This window comes from Suillus bovinus, assembly GCF_016758785.1.
Source record: "Suillus bovinus strain UH-Sbo-P2 chromosome Unknown EDB93scaffold_22, whole genome shotgun sequence".
NCBI lineage: Eukaryota > Fungi > Basidiomycota > Agaricomycetes > Boletales > Suillaceae > Suillus > Suillus bovinus.
In genome coordinates, this window is record NW_024542078.1 from 364,789 (window position 1) to 383,813 (window position 19,025).

The window sequence follows — 19,025 nt, forward strand, 5'->3', positions numbered from 1 at the left end:
TTTGAGGGTGGATGATCCATAATTTGCGCTGAGAAGCTGAGAAGGATTCAGCCGACGGCGGGGCTTTACAGCTGTTTAGATCCAATATACGTCTATGATGCAAATCAGACCCTTTTTCTTAATTGCTGGAACAATAGCAAAGTACCGGTACCACGTATACGTGGACTTAGTCCTAACTGGGCATCTCGGTACCGTGCTAATATGATGCATGCCAGAATTTGAACGTGAACAGTATTTACTAAGTAGCAGGACTAGAAGTACTCAGCAGGTGGCCCTTACCGTATAGGTTGACATTATGTACGTCAGCGTGTCTTCCTTCGATACTTCCATATCACAGTGACATTTCATCTGTTCATAAACTTTATCCCGATGAGCGTCCTCAGGCCATTCAAAGCGAATGATCTATTCAGGTTTAACAACATGCAAGTCTGACACATTTTAAACCATCTGTCATGCACTAACCGAGATTCACAGTAATTTAGACGTCTGGACAGAGACTGCGAGTCTATCATACCTTCGACCATACATCCAGCTTATTGTTTTGACAGTACGGTATTCCCTTCTACCTAACTTACCTTCAAAGGTGGTCGGACCTCTGTTTCACTCAAGAAAGCCCAGGAGGCAGATTACAAGGCTACAGTGCGTCAATCAATCTTCCTCATGTCGTCAGCCGATACAATTCACACATCTTGAAAGTTCTTGGCAAGGCTGAAGGGGTTCAGACAGAATGGCATGGTCACATCACAGCCGTCTCCGTTGCTCCAGAGTACCGTCGTCTCTCTCTAGCACGAAACATGTGCCAGCGTCTCGAATTCGCCTCGGATGCGACATACAAAGGGTACTTTGTGGATCTTTATGTGCGCTGCAACAATGCACTAGCCATCAAAATGTACGAGGGTATGGGATATAGCGTGTACAGACGAGTAAGAGAATACTACGGTAATCTTGGGGTAGGAAAAGATGGACGAGATGAGGAGGACGCGTTTGGTGCGTATGCTTCCAATGATGCTTTGATCCATACTGATATCTGACAGATATGCGAAAATGTCTGTCACGCGACATGGCACAACGATCTATACGGTCCAATGGTCGAGATATGATAGTCAGCGCTCATGATGTCTCGTAAACCAGTAGACGTATTCTGCGGATGCTCGCTCACAAACTATTATCTGCATTACAATGCACCGAATGCATCATATACTAAGCGGTGGAGGGTCGTCCGGCCCAAGAGCAGCCAGCTCCTCGTCATAAAACTGTACCAATGCAGCTTCATCAGAGCAGAACTCATACATCTTTACCCGAATCTCTTCTGCCGCAACTTCAGGTCTTTGCTCCTTACTCTTCATTGCACTTCCCATGCGACCTGGACCCAACAAGCGGTTGGTCAAGAACAGCAGTCCCTGCGAACCCCCTACAACCTGCACAAATGCGACACCAGACCGATGCACAAATTGCGAATATTTGAAAGGCGCTCGGCGGTAAGAGTAGGAGACCTCCACATCCTTCGGGTATAGGTTGGTGGCTTCCACGTCGAGGACAAAGTCGAAGCGTCTGAGAATTGCGTATTCGAAATAGTGTGCTGTGTGCGTTCCTTCAGGTACCCGTTTCTCAAGACCTGGCACGATCGGTGGCGGTATTACCAATCGCAAAGGGAAGCAAGACTGGAACGCGTTGCGTTCTCGTATGTCGCTGATTTCCATGACGTAGGCCTCGACCAATTTGAGGCCATACCTTTCAATCGCCCGACTCCATTGCCGGAGCGAGTCTTCAATGCAACGCGCAGTGGATCCGATCCACTGCAGCTCAAAGTGAAAGACTGTCCCAGGGTTTTGAATGATGTCGTGGTGAAGAACTACTGATTCAGCCTGGTCGCTCCTCTGTATAATGACGTAAGTTCAGGGAAATCGCAGAGTACAACTTTGCGTACCTTGGTGGGGTCAACGTCAATGACCATAGTCTGACTCAGGATCAGGCACTTCCTGTTTCGCCTAGCCCCCAAGGGTCTACTGAGGCTGGATGGGTAATATCCCCCTGGTCTTGTGATGCTGACCTCATCGCCATTAATATAACGAGATGTCTTGATCCACCCTCCTCTCGGGGTGCTGACGCTTGCATATTCACCATTTAGCTGATAGAAGTAGTGCCTGTGGCGTAATGACAAATGAGTCCAACATTGTAGAATAAAAACATCGGAGGAACTTGCCCATCGAGTAAGCCGTGGCGCCCTCGGCAATGAGAGAACAGCCCTTGTTCTAAAAGCCTGGCCCCGCATTCAGCACCTTGTTCCCTTGACGTTACATCCCGGAACTCGCGCACAAGCCACGAAACAAAGTCAAACCCAGTAAAAGAATCAGGATACTTCGCTCCATGCCATTGATGAAACTTGATCGGTACCCCATCCTCTTCACGCATGAGTTTCGCGATCAATGAAAGAGGGGTGTCTGCAATTTCCCTGGTGCTCTGCATTTTCTTCTTCAGAGGTCCTGCAGCATGTATTTCGTCCAGCTGTGCCGTCAGTGACTCATCCAGGACAGAGTGTACAGGGCCGAGTGTCGTAGGAAGAAAGCGCACGGGTGCAACTGGTGAACCACGCTCATCCGGAGGTTGCCACCGCAATTTTGTGAATATTTCGGCAAGCTTATCGATTCCCATAAGCCGAATTTCTTCGTCATTGAGCTTCTCTCCAGAAGGTCCCACATTACCCTCAGGGACAGCGGACGGTATGACTACGAACCGAGTGCGCCAGTATCGCAAGGATTCATTAAAGTGGTGTTCATAGCCAGCAACCAACATATCCAATCTAGGATAAGAAATCAGCACTTTCACAACGTCTACAGGTACAAAGAACAGACCTGTTCCAGCCGAAATTTTCCAGCCCATGTGAGACGAATGTCGTCTTCAACTCTGTATACCCCACCCCGAGCTTAGGCCAAATGAGACACTCGTACTCAAAGGGTTGGGTCGGCGGCATCCTTCTCACATACCGCCTCACCTGGATCGCCTCACCAGTATAAGATATGCGATGGATCTCGTTGCTCATGCTCAAGTAAACAGGCACATTGGTGGTCTTGAGAACTTCCGCTGCCCCAGCCGGCTTTGGCGATGCATCGTCCTCGCCCATAAAAGACTTCGTACGCCGCATGATTGTGTGGTCTTCACCGTCACCCGTTTTACGCGGTCGCAAGACAAACTGGAACCCTTGTGCAAGTCGGACGGCAACCATACCACGCATTACAGTGAGGGCCCACGCACGTCGCACTTCTTCGGTGTTCCCCTGGATAAAAGGCGGCTTCACGAGAAAAGAACGCATCTCCGTCGGATCGACGACAAAGTCATACGAGAATACATCATATGACAATTCCAGCTCCGAATTACTGGGGAAGTGGTCCATCGTGAGCGGAAGGCACGCTGGTGTGACCATAGACTTCCATTTCACCTCATGCTTGTATGTGGGTGTAGGAAATACATGCTGCCAGCGTCTAGCAAGTGAAGATTGCGCATACGAGACTGTAGATTGGGGTCGCGACGGATTGGTGCGAAAAGTCGGAATTGGGGAAGACGGCGAGAAGAACAGGTTTAGCGAATTCAATGTCGTATTTCGCCTTTTCCCAAAGGTACTTTCATCACGAGGAGGGGTATTCATCGGTGAATGCCGATTCAAGGAGCTTCGATGCGGAAGAACACCATCTTCCTCATACGTCCTGCTCAAGGCCGATCGACCGGAAGCACCGTGCAATATGGCCATTGGCTGAGGTGAGCGGGAAAGCGAGGCAGAAGGTGTAGCGGAGAGATTTGACGTGATCGGGACGCGCATGTTTGGAGTGGGGGGAGGTGTGGAGCCTGTCACTGATGAAGCAGGAATCGAAGGTGTCTGAGAGTCTCCCGAGCTTCTTTGGAAGGCATTGTAAAACCAAGACGATGCGATTTTAGCAAGACGTGAAGAACCCGCATTGCGGGATTGAGGGTCACTTCCGCTATTGCTTGTGACAGACGCGTTGGTTCTCACTGAGCGTATGGATTGTGAAGGAGATGTGTTGAGTCCGGTCACGGAGGGTAATAACCCATCATCATTGCCTTCGGGAGGTAGATCCATTATGATTTTTCTGGGACTCTCTTCAATCGGGGCTATACGCATGGAAGCGATAGAATTGCGTTGTGATGCTAGCCCACGTCTCTCGCTCATGATTGATGAACGATAGGACGAAGCCATGACAGTCCCACTCGCAGAAGAGCCATATGAAGTGCGGGTGCTGGCGATGGGTCGGAACTCTTTCTTCAAGACAAACACATCCATGTCGGCTTGATCAGCATCTGCTTGTGTAGGAGTACGGTCATCTTCCGAAAAGCTGTCTCGTGGCGGCGTTGCGTACGGGTCACATAACTCTGGGAGATAAGGAACTTCTATGCCTGAAAGGACGTCATGCTCGAGCAGCCCGAGCATCTGTATCTCATGCATTTTTGCTCTGGCAACGAACCTGAGAATGTCGTCAGTAAAGGTGAAGAATCGAGCTCGAACAACAGACCTATCCTCGCGAAAAGGCAGATCCATTTGTTTGTCCCAGAAAGAAACACCTATCCAGAATGGTTCCCACCAGAACGTAGTCTTCTCCAATCTCCTGGACTCATCTGGATCTTCATCACCTCCCCAGAGCGGGTCTAGGGCCCGACCGCCATTCTTACCATCCTTGTCCAAGCGTGGCTCGTATCCCTTGAAAGCGAATATAGGAGTCTGGTGCAAAGGGCGTTTTGCTAGTGATACGAGATCCAAACCGAAACCCTGGTCAAGCATGCGGGTTGTAGTTAATCGGAGCAATTGCTTGGACACTTTGTAATAGCCCGTGCCAGGAGTGATCAGGATGGTTGATGCTCCAGTATTTGACAGTGAGCGATCAATGTAGTGCGTTTCGTTTGGGTTAAGACCCAAGTTAAGAGCCTCCAAAATAGGCCCATCATGCGCGTCCGATAGCTGACCAACGAGTCTGGCTTGCTCTGGTGCTGTAGATTCGACAGAGGCTTGATGGTAGTGATGGGCGAGCAAGATGTCTCTTTGAAAGGCCCAAAAGGAGACTTTGAGTCCCACGAGTGTAGGTTTCCAATCATGTATGACTTCTAGGTCAGTAATAACCTTGTAAAAATCCTTGTACCGTCGACCATCTTCATCCAGTCTTAGAGGACCTGCAGCATACTCTTTTTCAGAGTCATCGTAATACACCCTCGAAATAAGCACAATGGTCACTGTGTGATTCGTGCCAGCCTCGCGCCACTTCGCAAATAAGGCAGGGAGAAATGAATGTACAATTTTTTCATTGTAGCGTTCACCATCTCCCGCAAATTCCCAGAGTTCACGGCAGACTTGAATGAAGATTGTTACCTTCGCAGAGAGTGACCGGTATATCGCTTTGGTAGTGGCAGTAACGTATCCTGCAGATACCTGCCGATGCGCCTTTTCAGCATAACAGGGATGCGGGAGGTCATATACCTACTTTTCGACCCTTGACATAGATGGATTGTATCTTGGCGGCGATCACGCTTATGAAAGATATTTCTTGGTCGACAAATACACACTGCCCTACAAGGTGCTCAGCCAGTCTCCACATTTCATTTCGACCAAGATACTGGTCTTGAAACGTGAACTCGATATAGTCTGCGCAATACTGCTGCTTGTCCACCTGCCTCAATTATGAGCATGCCTTCAATCAAAATTGTCAAGGATAAAGTTACTTTCGTTACGACCACCTCGCCGTTGTTCTTTATCCCAAACACGTCTGCGACATTCTTTGGAAGGGAAATCTAGGTCTGGCTGAGCGTGACTTCACGGTGACCGAAGCAGAACAGGCACCTGTAATGCGGACTTCGAGCAGCCTTCGTCCTTTGGAACCATAAATAGATACCCAGTAGTAGCATTCCCTGTATTGCAACCTGAGACTTGTAGCATGTCTCCCTCCGCCACACCGGGCAACCATGTTTGATTCAATATAGCGGTAGATGACTCCTTCTGGTCGTGTACCCATGAATTAAGAACTTTAACATCTCCGAGCTTCAGAGGTTGTGGCGGCGGTCCAGGTGGATTGCGAAAGATTGATTGTGCAGTATTGGACCTCCTCCGACCGAATTGTTGCGTATGACTGTCAGGTCGGACTGTGCTCATGACATTCGGTTATAACAATATTATGTAACGAAAACTCCTGGCAGAAAACTATCCAGCCAAAAGCGGTTATGCGCTTAGCTCTAAGTCAAAAAAAATTGGTTGGGAGTGCTGTTACCAAGAGATAGATGGAGTTAAACTAATAATAAATTGTTTTCCAACCTCTCAGGCTTGCCCTAATCCTCCATCTAAAGCTGCCTTGCAAGTTGCAACTGGGCTGCAGACCGCAGTGTAGGGTCGTTTTGGTTACAATTTTCTCGGAGACTCATCACATTCTTTGAACACCCTACACTCTTTTCTTCCGAGTCAATCAAGGGCATATATACCATGTCCATCTCCAAGCGCCTCGATAATGCCCATGAAGTGGTGACCAAGCTCTCATCCGACTTGGAGCATACCCCGTCCCCTGTTTCATCATTAATCTTACCTACCATCACAAACCTTAATTCATCAAACCCCTCTCGTTCATCCACATGCTTTTCGCTGGGGCACATGCCAACTGTTAAGTTTGCACCGCTTCCATTAACGGACCCTAGCAGGAGGCGTTCGAATTTGCCGCTCGGGGTAGCGGCCCGTTCGCGGAGAAGACGACCCGCGCGTGAAGGTCGTCAGCAAGGACGGTCGTTGTGGACCAGTGACCCTCCCCCAGACCCACTGTTCGAGGATCCATTTATCACCTTGGGGAAGTTCGTGAAAAGCGCGACTAAAAACCTGTGGCGACGCGTGAGAGAGAGGAATGGGCTTGTGGATCAGGTAGAGCCTATCCAACACGATGTCGTTATTGATATCAGACCAATGGATAATCAGGAGCAGCTGGTGGAAGTGATGCCAGAGCACAGACAAGTAGTTATCTCAGAGATGGGCACGCGTGCTGAGCGCCCTGTGCTTGATGTCATTGACAACAACTTGAAGTGGCGGCGGAGAAGGACTACGGGCAGCACTATGCCTTCTAGTCCAGGCCTATATTAATTCCTCCAAGACTTTTACGGCGAATTATGATAGTCTAATCTTTCATCCAGATAATTCGTGCCCAAGTACTGTAAAAGTTCTAGGTTCTCGGTGTTGTGATACTTTTTATCGAATAATAATACTAGTGTTGTCATTCCACGCACATCGTCACGACGGGGCTTTATAGTTTGCCCGTAGTGTGCAGCCCTGCTGATAGAACTTAGATGTGATGATATTAGTACGGCTAACCGACTGTGCCGAGGTAGCGAAGCAGTGCCTTCGTACCTTCCAAATTATTGCACAAGTAAGCTTTGCTCAACTTTCTACCTTTGTTTCTTGACTTCATTCTCCCCAGTTCCTTTTTCTCGATTGCTTACTTTTTTCTTTCTTCGGTCTTTCTAGACCCGAGTTCTTTTTTTTTTACTCTTTGCATGAACCCTTGGTGCTAGATTTGCTTGATTCTTTGGCCCAATTTTCTAAGAACCATGTCTTGCACTCCGTCTGCCACTGCAACGGAGTATACCACTATAACTACATTTACGACGTCCACGTCGTTCTCGCAGAGTGTAGTGAGCAACCAGGCCGCAGTCACGACCGTCGTGCAGCCGACTTGTATCGCCACTGGCACCTTGAGTGGATCAAATAGTACAGGTTGCGTCTCGAGCACAACGCTTACGCAGGTAAACACCATTGGAGGTGCGTGGTTCATTATCGTGCCTACTTCCCTTGACCGTCGCACCGCGGTGTTGTGTGACCGCTTTGACGGCACCGATGCTTCCACCTGTCGCGGTTATTTTGGGCATCCCTTGCTTCTGATGGGGCGCTGATGGTTACATTCTTTCCAGGCGGAATTGTCACCACACAAGTACCCGTAATTGTCACGGTTCCAGTCACCCAGACTCAACCAACGAATACTCTCTTTGCCTCTTGCTCTGATGGTTCCACCCCGTCGCAGACAACATCACACGCTACAACTAGTCAAACAAGTTCTAGTTCAACTCCTAGTCCAGTGACAACGTCTGTGCTGGTAGAGACTACACCTGCGCCGACCATTATCACCCAATCGTCTTCTACGACACTTACGAACGGCGATGTGGTTGCGACTTTAATCACTACAACATCCACACTCCCAGCATCTTCTGTTTATGTACCATCTGTGATCGCAAATCCAACTGTCACAAGTACAGAAAATGCAAGTGGGTCAGGCACAGATGTAGCCCCCATAGTCGGGGGCGTGCTTGGCGGTTTTGTTGGATTGATCGCGATCGTGGGCGCTTTGTGGTACCTTTGGTAAATTCTGTCACCCTAACATTTATTTCCCCGATTTACTTTTCCCTTTCCCTCTTTTCAGCCGCAGACGCAGATCCTGGGATGATATCTTTGATAGGGAAGCTCTTGAAGATGAAGAATTTGATTCCCCTGTTGCTGTGCGCAGAGACCGTGACAGGACACTCGATCTCGGCGCTGAGCCTAAACCATATGAGTATGGTCTCGTCGGACATGTAACGCCACCACCAGGGTCTGGTTCCCCGCCAAGCATTAGCCAATCTCATCATCCTTCATTCAGTACTTCCGTAGGAAGTAACCACAGCCGCAATACGTCAGTCACCCCTTTGCTTGGCATTAGTTCTGCGCCCGGGAACGCCTCGAAGGCTTCCATTTCAGGGTCCATGCAGGCAGCACAGACTGCTGCTGCGCAGAGGCATCTCAGCGCGACATCCCAATCGACATCCCAGTCTTCCATGGGCCCCCGATCGCTATCTGTGGTTTCAACCAACAGTGCGACGCCTTTGCTAGATGGATCCGGACCTTCTGCCCTTTCATCGAGTAATCGTGTTGACGAGCTTGGCGCATTTGATCCGCTTAATCGCACAGGAAGTCATACCTCGGTGATCGACAGACGGGTCTTGCAAATTATCAACGATGACCCTCAGTTGCCCAAACCCAGTGCTAGTCCTGCTGTTGTGCCTGCACGTATACCCGCACCTGCTCTTGCACCTGCACCTGCCTCTTCATCTGTGCCTGCCCGGCCGCCCGGTAAACGTGCCCCTAGACGGAGGCGGTCTAACAGTGTCGTTGTGCACACAGATGCCGGACTGATTTCTCCCAACTCAGGTGGTGCTACGTCAAACGAACCCCCACCCTACTCAAGGGAATAGTTCATCACCCTTGCCGAAAACAGTCTATTGAGATATTACTTTTTCTAACCCTATCTGATGGACTTACGATGACCGTACTATAGCTAGCCACGCTTTCACGTTCTTCATGCCCATATACTTACAGTTGTTTGAACGTAGCCTATGGACAATGCACTCTCTAATCGTCTCTGAAGATATCCTTGCTGTGATTTCTTATTCTGTCCTCGAAGTGGATAAATACGAATTGTATGCTAGCGCTCGGCCAGCGCTGTTTATTACCTTGATATAAGTATATCCACTGATCCTGGTTACAATACTCTTGGTGAGTGGTTACATAGTACTACTGTACATTATGATTTGAGAAGTGCGGCGATTTCTGACACTGTATGTGATTGGGAGATCGTATATAACACCATGTGTTGTACTACGTCCACTGGGCAACCCAAGGCTGACAACGAGAAGTACTGAGTGGTGTGAACCAACAATAAAGCCGGACGAGCCAGCGAAGTGTTGTGGTACTTTTCAACTCCGCGATTGAGATATTCTTAATTTTGATTCCGGGCACCAATTACGTAAAAGTCGGTTGAAGCATTGTCCTCGCTCTTTTTGTTCAATGAATCGTGTGTGGACTTTCTCAAGAACAATAAGGTTGGGAGGTCAATGGTCCACATCAGTCCAAACTACATAAATCGTTGTTCTCAACTGGTCAAAATGTATTCCATCCCTCGCCTCGTTTCTTCAACCGTCATCGTTGCTTTCTACTATCGGTGCTGGGCCACCTGATCATTCATTCACTAAAGACGTCCTTGCAATTGCTATTATTTCAAGTCAAACACTCTACGTCCTTAACCATCTCCTAGACATCAACTATCTTTTCTATCTTGCATAATGGTCGGCCCACGAGCATGTGAGTACAGTTACATGTTTTTTTCTCGAGCAGATTAGCTGACTTGGCTTTAGATATTTTCTTTGGACTCAATGTTGTCCGCTTCTTGAGCATTGTGTCTCTCATACTGGTCTTTGCCAGCAGTATCTTCGTTATAGTCACAGACGTCGAAGCTGTTAACACGTTTGAGGCTGCAAGGCAAAGTGGCAATGTCACAGCGCAAGATTTTGCTGACTGTGAATATATCGAGTAAGTTCGAATGTCCCATGTATAAGTATTATTGTATGCTGACGTCGGAAACAGGAACAGCACCGTACCCAACCAGATTGGCGGCGTTTTCTGGGCCATCATCAACCGCCTCCTTATTATCTTCCAAGTTGTCATACTTTTCCTTTCTGAAATTGGCTGGCCATCCACTTTCTTTGATCGCTTCTTCCCTGTGCTTGGTTCTGGCTTTGGACTTGGTGCTCTCGGTATCTTCCAAGGACTGTGAGTCATCTTCTTTGCGTAGTTTCGTACAAAGGGCTGACTTTTTTTTAGTATCGGAGCTGCAGTCCTCTCACAGCATGTAGATGACTTCACCCTTGTTTCCGCTTTTTTCCTTTTCGTCCTTGGCTGTATAAACATGTTCCTCGGTCTTCTCTTCCGGGAATCGGCCAAGCGTAGACGTTCAATTACGTTATGGCGTGAAGGCGCCAAGGATGTATTGCCGACCAACCTGCGTCATACTACCAACCTCAATCTCGACCGCTCTAACTCTGGGCAGTCATCCTCCTCTTCGACAGTATATGACGAGAAGACTAGGGATGTTACGGAGTTCGGTGCAATGAGGAATCCAAGCAGAGCTGGTTACGGCTTTGGGCGCCAAGGTGAAAAGGCTGCAGGCCTCAAAGGTCAGCTTTCATTGTTTTTTTTTTCGTACAACATCCTCATCATGGTTCTTAGGCTTCTTGATCTCCAAGCCTATTGAGAGTCGCCCCCGCTATGCACCTCGTCCCACTAGCGTTCCTTCCCGGTCCTCTCGTTCCCCCTCTCCTGAGCCTGAACCTCATTTCGCCTCCAGCGGTTCCGCGATTTGATGAAAGTACAGACGCTTCCTATCACTAAGAACTATCATGACGCTGCACGCATGTCATCAACATGACCGGACTTACATGGTCTACTTACATGTGTACAAGTACGGACAACCCCAGCGGGAACGCTGGTCTCACGTCGATATATTTACTGTATGGTGTACACTATTTTGTGCTGTATTGGACAATTGTATGTTCATTAGCATTTCATATTGCAATTAATAGGGTTTGAATGTAAGCTGACTCGATTTCTGATTTCTGCGAAAGTGTTCTTCTGGATGGTCACCAGTCGATCGATATCAACGACTGCCACATAGCATGGACGCACGTACTGATTGATACTTGAAGCTTGAAGACTAAAATACCCAATTGATGAATGGGCTCTCGCTTCGAGCACTAATGTGATAGTCAATGATGAATCAAACTCAAGGTTGGCTTCTAGGTGTGTACAACTAATTTTCAAGGCACTTCACATCCAGATAATACTACATCCCAAAACTACTCATCGATGACAATTTGATCTTATCCGCGCCAGACTATCCTCGCTATTCAATCTGCTCAACACACGCCGTGGTTGATCTGTCTAGTGTCACCCGCAACAAGTTGATGGTTGTTATAAAAACTGTCAAACCCGCCAGACCAACGGTGCTTTTCGACCCTTACACGACTGTCAGTCGCTCGTGATGGCGTAATCTGTCGGGATTATGTGGGACCATGGACATAGTTTGCCCCAGATATAACTCAGTTTGTGGCACGTGCCACTGATGAAGACAGTTGTGGACAAGCGTGGACACTGTCCAAATGTCAGAATTCTTTCTGTTTATCCGGGTGGAAATACATCGACGCATGTGCGGGGTGTAAAAAGACGACGCTGTGCAGCGATGGCATGGAACGTGGAGAAAATGGGCATATCTCTGACGAGAAGGAGATTCATTTGTTTGACGAGGAGATGAACATGTCTGACGAGGTGGACACGCATGCACCAGACAAGAAGTCCCCAATCATTTACGAGCACAATTCTGGCGACAGCGTGACAACACTGCTAATGCAGAATCAGCGCAGACTGTTTTCGAAGAGCGCGAGTTCTGTTGCGGAAATGCAACCGAGTTCGTTGCCAGTATTGCTGGAGAAATGGAAAGCGTTCGGATTGCGAGACACCTCTGTACCCGATTTATAAGGGAATGAAGAGGTATTTGCAGACCAGGTAGGTATCCTGATGCATGCGATGCAACGGCGTGATGAGGATATCGATGAATCTGTCGACTCAGAATCAGCCACCAGCAATCACTGAGTCTAGACAGACTGGCAGTGGTTGTCGGCAGAACCTTGTGACGTTGGCTCAGTGTGCCTTGGCAAAAAAAACATCAACAATTTTACCTATTCAAGTTTTTGCATACATTCTAACCATATGCATCCAGTGCAAACTTCGCTCTTGCAAAAACGATTCCCAAGATGTGCGAACGAATACGGCAACTCCAGGATATTCCCAAACATGTATGTATCCCAAGCTCATATATTTGAGGCGGCTCTTGTGTCACGCAACGCAGCAGATGTGAGATGGAAGTTGGCTTCCTGAAAATGCTCCCGATCCATGAACGTGCGATCCAAGGGAACTAGGTGGAAATATCACGAGCGAGAGAGCCTTCAGGATCCGCTATGAGACTCCGAGAGGTATGTCCAAATATTTGTTGGGAGATATGCTGTGTTGGCTCATCAGGATCGATATCGAGATTCACGGTTTCAATTGACCCTTGCAACAAAAACAAGTATGGTCATCGGCTGTGAATAATTCACGGACTGTGATATATGGCGACCCAAGTTATCTATCGCCAGATGGCGGAAGCACAGCAGGTTGCAATAGAGTTCAGATCTTGATGGACGATCGATGAAGAACAAGACAGCGTATGTGCATGGCCAGGAACAAAGGTCCATTACCGCCCAGTGGAATTCCTCTAACTCCGAGCCCAGGTTGAGGACGGCAGCCCTGGAAAGACACATGGATGACTGAAAGAAGGGTCAAATGGTATGATCGATGAGGGAACACCGTGACAAGCGGAGGAACTGCAAAAAAAAATCGACATGTCTCGTTGGCAGATAACGGTTCGACGCCTTTTTGCCCAGCAGTGCACTATAAATGCTCGCTTGGCCAGGCCCAGGTTGTCAATGAACGTGAGGAAATGAACAGTGCGAAACTGACCCTGACGGTGCGACACTGATACGATATACTAGTGGACCTCGTCACACAGCATAAGAGTTACTCTAACTGGTTTATTTCAGCCCACAGCACATCCATCATGGGATTGTGAAAGGCTTTGCATGCCGTCACAAACGTTGCAAAGGATTTGAGTCCAAATCGACCTCGGCCCTCGGAATCCCAGCCAGCTTTGAACGTTTGAACTCTCCTAAATGCCATTTCGTCAATAGATGATGAGATCGACAGTATTTAATTCACATGCGCGAGAATAGTCACAAGGACTGGAGTAAAACCCGATGGAAACAGTTCTGAACCTCTGAGGGCGGCCTGATATTGTGTGGATAGGGCAGCCGATAGAACACGCACAGATGATTCTAACGTTCACGTTCAATTTCGAAAGCGACGCAGCCTTCGCAAAGAGGGAAGACACAGCATTGTGATGAAGGTACAGTCATGAGTGGTGACACACTAGGAACACCGGAAGTATCCGGACTAGCCCAATGACTCCAAAAACATGCTTTCGTCGCTTCTAAATCATCTGGACCCCGCACAGCATGATGAGGAAACGTAAACTTGAAGATGAAAACCTGATAAGTAGGTTCTCACAACGAGCACAAGGGCACGCGACAGTCGGCGATGGATCAAAGTCTTTCTGAGGTCGGTCTCCAGGTGCGTACAGCTGAGCATCCAGCCACTGCACATTCAAATGAAACTATTTCCCAGAACTATTACCAGCGACTCGCCGATCACGGTTTGATAACACAGTCACAATCAAGTCAAGCACCCGAGATACCTATTTCACCACCCGCGCCTGATCATCCTCGCTGTCCAATCTGCTCGCACCTCCTTGTCACATGTCATGGTTGTTCGAATGTGACCTGCGATAACAGTTACTGCAAAGGCGCTAACCTGGTTACTTTTGTGTCCTCGTGTCAATCATGCTTTTCGACCCTTGCGAAGACAAAAAAATGCAGCCAGCACGATTGTTCCTCTCGCGCACATTTTACTGGTGGCGTAATCTGTCCTGATTGCGTCAAACCCACGGACGGTCACATAGTTTGTCTCTGCGGGGACAGCTGGATTTGTGGCGCATGTGTCACTCACAAGAAAATTCTGAACGACTGTGGACGCTGTCCAAAATGTCAGAACTGTTTTTGTTTTATCTGGTGCAGATACATCGACGTGTGCGCGGACTGCCGCAAGATGACGCTATGCAACGATTGCATGGAAGAAGACTTATCTGACAGGGAGAAGTCTTTATTCGCAAACAAGAGCGCATTCCTTGTAGCGACGTGCGAAGAATGTCGGGGTAGAATCTGTATGGACTGCTTTGAAGAGCGGGAATCCCGTTGTGAATCTTGTAACACTGTTCATTGCAGAGATTGCATTGACCACGAAGAATGTCCGGGTTGTGGGGCATTTATGTGCATTACTTGCGCCTCGGAAGATGTGTGTCAGAAGTGCGAGGTATGTCGATTCTCAAACAACTAATTTTGGTTGTCATTGACATCGAAGTAAGGAAAACTTATAGTTTTATACGGGGCAACTTCAGGAAACCCACAGTCGAGCGAAGTTTCGACCAGTAGCGAGTTTTAACACGCGCGCTGGTATTGACGAAACATTTTGTCATTTTACTCAGTGTGTTTTGGCTTTCGAAGTAATTCTACTCCTTCCCGACATGTATGAACGAACACACCTAAATGTAAACCTCCTTTGCGACAACATTTCCAACGTGTACAAACGACTTGCAACACAAACGAATAGGTATATAATATATAATATATATATTCCCTGAACGTGAATGTATCTCAAACTGAGGTATTCGAGGCGACTCCTATGATATGCCATCGAGAGGTGGTGTCCAAATCCAGATTTACAGGGAGGTAAGGGTGTCCGGACCGCCGAACCGGAATGCAGTGTGGGGAATTTAAAGCTTTTGCCCGAATTTCCTGCGGGATGAATGCACGTCGCTTTTCAAACATTGCATTTTTTGGCCAACATGGTCTTCGGAACGGCAGCTGAGTTTGCCTTAGGATTGCGTTTGCCAATGCACAAATGAGGGATCTGGGAAGGAACCCATATGGGCGAGTGACGGCATTGCAATGTTACGAACTCACGGTAATTCAGATCCAAAGTGTGTCTCAGACACGTTCACTGGCACAACCTGGGGAGTTTCAAACGAAACAGCGCTGAGCGCTGATGTATCATTCCTTTCCCAAGTACTAGCAACGTGTTGAGTGAAGCCAAATGTCCACAAGAAGCTTATAGCACTTCCTGATTTAGCACTACATCCGTGTGCAAAGGCACCTATAATGAACCGCGCGGCGTTCGAACGTTCGTGGCAGTTCTCACTGGACCTACAGACAGGGTAGTCTTAATGAATGAACCATAATTTGCCGCATTAATATTGTGTGAGGTCCTCGTCTGTGCAGTTCGTCTTTCTGGGTACGACGCTCGGAATGTCTGTTAAAACCAGATATTTCTTAGGTTTAGCCGCCACTTTGGCTTGGAGTCACTATGGCCAGGGTTCCGAGTTCGTCCTAGCTACCTCGGTGGTCCAGTCTACTACCACCACTAGTGCTGTTCCTTCTTCATATGCGGTCCAAGGAGCGTTCCCAACCTCTCTCTACTCTCAGTACTACAATAATCCAACGGCCACCTCTGCCCAACCGCAGCCAGTCATTTCAGATCCTGTCACTGTAATTCTCTACTATAACTGTCATGTCGCTGCAACTAACTCGCTCTTCAGCATGAAATCTTTCCATATAACCTGACAGACCCCCAAGACATTCCTCAGGTAATTTTCATTTCCAGTGTGCGCCGCGTCAGTTCCATCGTTTTAACCCGGAGTCCGTCCTTGACAGTATGACACCGTGGATCCTCATCTCCTTCCACCCCAGGCATCCTCCCAACAGCTTCTTCAACAAGCTGTGGCCCAGATTCAGTCAATCGCAGTAAACCCAATGTTTAGTACATGTGCACGCTGCCAGGCTTCCCTAGAAGTGGCCAAATTTCTTGCTCTTGCGGCTCCTGATCAAGGGACCAATCTGGCTCTGACGCTTTGCGAGTACTTTAATTATTCATCCTCTTGCGAGAAAAGTTATGGACCCCTCGTCTTGGGACCGATCCTTACTCAAGTTGCATCCTTTGCTGATGTTGGAGGATACGACGGACAGGTAAAACCAGTCACCTAAACAGAAGAATGCTTTGTGTCTCATCATGTTTTTCAGGCAATTTGCTCTCAGTTCCTTGGTTTATGTCCAGCACCTGTGACAACAGCTCTCAATCTCACTGGCTGGTTTGCAAAGCCAAAGCCCAACCCTCTTCCCCCTCCGAAGCAGCCCAGTGGCCAACTGCTCAAAGTCTTGCATCTTTCAGACCTGCATATTGATCCTCGTGCGCGGTATTTGCACGTATGCATTGTTTATCTCCACTGATATTCTATCTCAGGTTATGCGAACGGCGCAGAAGCAAACTGTACCAGTGGTTTGTGTTGTCGCGACAATGCTTACAACTCTCACAGTCCTCAGACGCCTCTCCTTCCTGCGCCACGATACGGCTCGTTCCTCTGGTTAGAGCTCACCTTCACTGAAAGAATACAGTCTGATGTCTTTTTAGTGATTCTCCGTATTCATTGATCGCGTCCGTCCTGGAGGCCATCCCACCGTTGACCGGAACTGAATCAACTGGCTTCAATTTTACTGTGTTCACTGGCGACATGTTGGCACATGACCCGGAAAATCAGCAGTCTAGGTACGTGTTTTGTACTTATTGTCGGTTTTTTCTCACTTCCCTTCCAGGGCTTTGAACGAGTACTCTGAGGTAATGTCTGTGTTTCAAAATTGAACGTTGTGTATCATGTATGCTGGCAGGTCGTCCTCTATGATCTATTCAAGCGTATGCTCGGACCTGGCCCTACCTATGCTACACTCGGAAACCACGATACTTGTCTGCCAGATCTAGCTTCGCCTTTATCCCTAGGGGGTACTCTGGGTCAACAATTCAGCTGGTATAATTTCTCTCATCAATTTCCATTTTATACCTTATCTCATCCACTAGGCTATACGACCACGTTACAGCGTTATGGGAGATGGAGGGGTGGCTTCCGGAGGCCTCCGTCGAGTTTTCACGAGCTCACTATGCAGCATACATGGTCAAGCGTGCAGATGGCCTGAGAGTAATCAGCTTGGACACTAACTTATGTAAGTCGATATGTTTGACTGGCATGAACGCTGACAAACTGGTTTACAGGGTACAAGTACGTGATCAACGGTCCACTCAGTCAAAAGCTCAATGATATAAACTGTGGAAAGTTCGAACTACTTCACTTACATCAACTCTTCCGAACCAGACGTTTCTGGACTAATGAGGTTCCTCACCGATGAACTTCAGGACGCGGAAGACGCGGGAGACCGAGGTGGGCTGATGGATGATACTACATTTCAGTCGATCTAATGATACTCAGTCTGGATCATTGGGCACGTCGTTAGTGGTTGGGATGGTTCAAATTCGAGGTTGAATCCCACCGATCTCTGTAAGTTTAATTTCCCGATTAATGTGCAATTTGCTGAACAGCGTCTGCACTAGTTTACCAGATGTAAGTCCGCTGGATGTCGAGATTACTGCATGGAGCTGATATACCTAGCGTTGATCGCTTCTCCCCTCATGTTATTGCTAGTATGTTATCTCTATGATGCCCGAAACAAATTTTGACGACTCATGATCAGACATCTTCTGGGGTCACACACACGAGGACCAGCTATCCGTATGAGTCGATGTCGCCTCATAGAAAGGGAACACTGATATATCTTCCTGGTCCAGATCTTTTATGCCAATAATGGTACGAATATGAATGCTGAGACCGCTCAGGCGGTATCCTGGGTGTGTCCTTTGACGGGTTCATAGTGACTATCCATCTTACTTGGTTTCCAGATTGGCCCGTCTGTAACACCCCTCACCAACCTGAACTCTGGGTTCCGTGTTTATGAAGTTGACTCTGCTGTAGGTTTTCCTGCTGACGTCTGCTGAATCTAGCTTACACATTCCCCCAGACTTTTGAAGTGGTCGATGCTTATACGTCAGTTTTTTGCTTGTCATCGACTGGTCTTTTGCTTACAAGTTCCCTCCAGCTGGAAGAGTTACGTCAACGAATACCCTGCGCTGGACTTGCAGACTCAATTCGGCCCTACTTATGAGTTCGAGTATAGCACTCGCGAGGCATATGGAGGGAACATTACCTGGGGAGCAACTGACCCACTGAACGCGACCTGGTGGCATCTTGTGACTGAGCGTGCGTGTGTTCCTTCTTTTTCCATCACCATCGCTATATATATATTATTTCAGAGATGGAAGTGAACCCGACTTTGATGCAGGTAAGTTTCGGAACTGGACGTTTTGAACTTGTTGTCTCACTTATTCCTAGACCTTCAATTCATACCAGGGAAAGGGCTCTATACTCACTCCGGCATGTACAGGTGAATGCATTACTGCTAGGATCTGCTACATGCGTAGTGGCTCTGCTAGCATTGCCAAACAGAACTGCAAGTCAGGCTATGGATCAGTGCAGTAGTAAATTCCTCATTAGAGCTATGATGGCGCATCAATTGCAAATAGGCGCGTTTAAGCAGCGTCGTGTACTGAA

General features: G+C 48.0%; 7 protein-coding genes across 7 annotated transcripts; 6 read left to right on the forward strand and 1 right to left on the reverse strand.

Annotated features, from left to right (window-relative positions):
- Positions 1 to 369: 369 nt before the first annotated feature.
- On the forward strand, positions 370 to 1,126 carry EDB93DRAFT_1084104 (uncharacterized protein; the record flags this gene model as incomplete). The annotated part of the gene is made up of 4 exons (XM_041445810.1): positions 370 to 426; positions 549 to 639; positions 697 to 987; positions 1,035 to 1,126. The coding sequence occupies 4 exons, from the start codon at positions 370 to 372 to the stop codon at positions 1,124 to 1,126; spliced, it is 531 nt and encodes a 176-aa protein (XP_041308491.1).
- On the reverse strand, positions 1,012 to 6,148 carry EDB93DRAFT_1277931 (uncharacterized protein; the record flags this gene model as incomplete). Its single annotated transcript, XM_041454422.1, has 8 exons — positions 1,012 to 1,877; positions 1,928 to 2,144; positions 2,189 to 2,800; positions 2,853 to 4,475; positions 4,524 to 5,431; positions 5,484 to 5,669; positions 5,722 to 5,790; positions 5,840 to 6,148. 8 exons carry the CDS (start codon positions 6,146 to 6,148, stop codon positions 1,194 to 1,196), a joined length of 4,608 nt encoding a protein of 1,535 aa, XP_041308492.1. The 3' UTR covers positions 1,012 to 1,193.
- Positions 6,149 to 6,237: 89 nt separating this feature from the next.
- EDB93DRAFT_1141921 (uncharacterized protein) lies at positions 6,238 to 7,206 on the forward strand. Its single transcript, XM_041449323.1, has one exon. It carries the CDS (start codon positions 6,473 to 6,475, stop codon positions 7,112 to 7,114), a length of 642 nt encoding a protein of 213 aa, XP_041308493.1. The 5' UTR covers positions 6,238 to 6,472; the 3' UTR covers positions 7,115 to 7,206.
- On the forward strand, positions 7,207 to 9,703 carry EDB93DRAFT_1141923 (uncharacterized protein). Its single transcript, XM_041449324.1, has 3 exons — positions 7,207 to 7,789; positions 7,939 to 8,383; positions 8,445 to 9,703. The coding sequence occupies exons 1-3, from the start codon at positions 7,579 to 7,581 to the stop codon at positions 9,250 to 9,252; spliced, it is 1,464 nt and encodes a 487-aa protein (XP_041308494.1). The 5' UTR covers positions 7,207 to 7,578; the 3' UTR covers positions 9,253 to 9,703.
- A 37-nt stretch (positions 9,704 to 9,740) lies between these two features.
- Positions 9,741 to 11,577, forward strand: EDB93DRAFT_1204934 (uncharacterized protein). Its single transcript, XM_041450974.1, has 6 exons — positions 9,741 to 10,138; positions 10,192 to 10,366; positions 10,421 to 10,606; positions 10,658 to 11,010; positions 11,063 to 11,464; positions 11,523 to 11,577. Exons 1-5 carry the CDS (start codon positions 10,120 to 10,122, stop codon positions 11,194 to 11,196), a joined length of 867 nt encoding a protein of 288 aa, XP_041308495.1. The 5' UTR covers positions 9,741 to 10,119; the 3' UTR covers positions 11,197 to 11,464; positions 11,523 to 11,577.
- Positions 11,578 to 13,862: 2,285 nt separating this feature from the next.
- EDB93DRAFT_333271 (uncharacterized protein) lies at positions 13,863 to 14,967 on the forward strand. The gene is made up of 3 exons (XM_041456120.1): positions 13,863 to 14,053; positions 14,108 to 14,851; positions 14,904 to 14,967. The coding sequence occupies exons 1-3, from the start codon at positions 14,021 to 14,023 to the stop codon at positions 14,913 to 14,915; spliced, it is 789 nt and encodes a 262-aa protein (XP_041308496.1). The 5' UTR covers positions 13,863 to 14,020; the 3' UTR covers positions 14,916 to 14,967.
- Positions 14,968 to 15,843: 876 nt separating this feature from the next.
- EDB93DRAFT_1249755 (sphingomyelin phosphodiesterase) lies at positions 15,844 to 18,953 on the forward strand (the record flags this gene model as incomplete). Its single annotated transcript, XM_041452906.1, has 21 exons — positions 15,844 to 16,083; positions 16,134 to 16,181; positions 16,249 to 16,560; positions 16,615 to 16,780; positions 16,835 to 16,955; positions 17,003 to 17,137; positions 17,185 to 17,206; positions 17,257 to 17,393; positions 17,444 to 17,586; positions 17,636 to 17,642; positions 17,698 to 17,801; positions 17,850 to 17,918; positions 17,972 to 17,981; positions 18,030 to 18,061; positions 18,112 to 18,149; positions 18,206 to 18,265; positions 18,317 to 18,385; positions 18,436 to 18,461; positions 18,514 to 18,674; positions 18,728 to 18,756; positions 18,807 to 18,953. 21 exons carry the CDS (start codon positions 15,844 to 15,846, stop codon positions 18,951 to 18,953), a joined length of 2,076 nt encoding a protein of 691 aa, XP_041308497.1.
- Between the last annotated feature and the right edge of the window lie 72 nt (positions 18,954 to 19,025).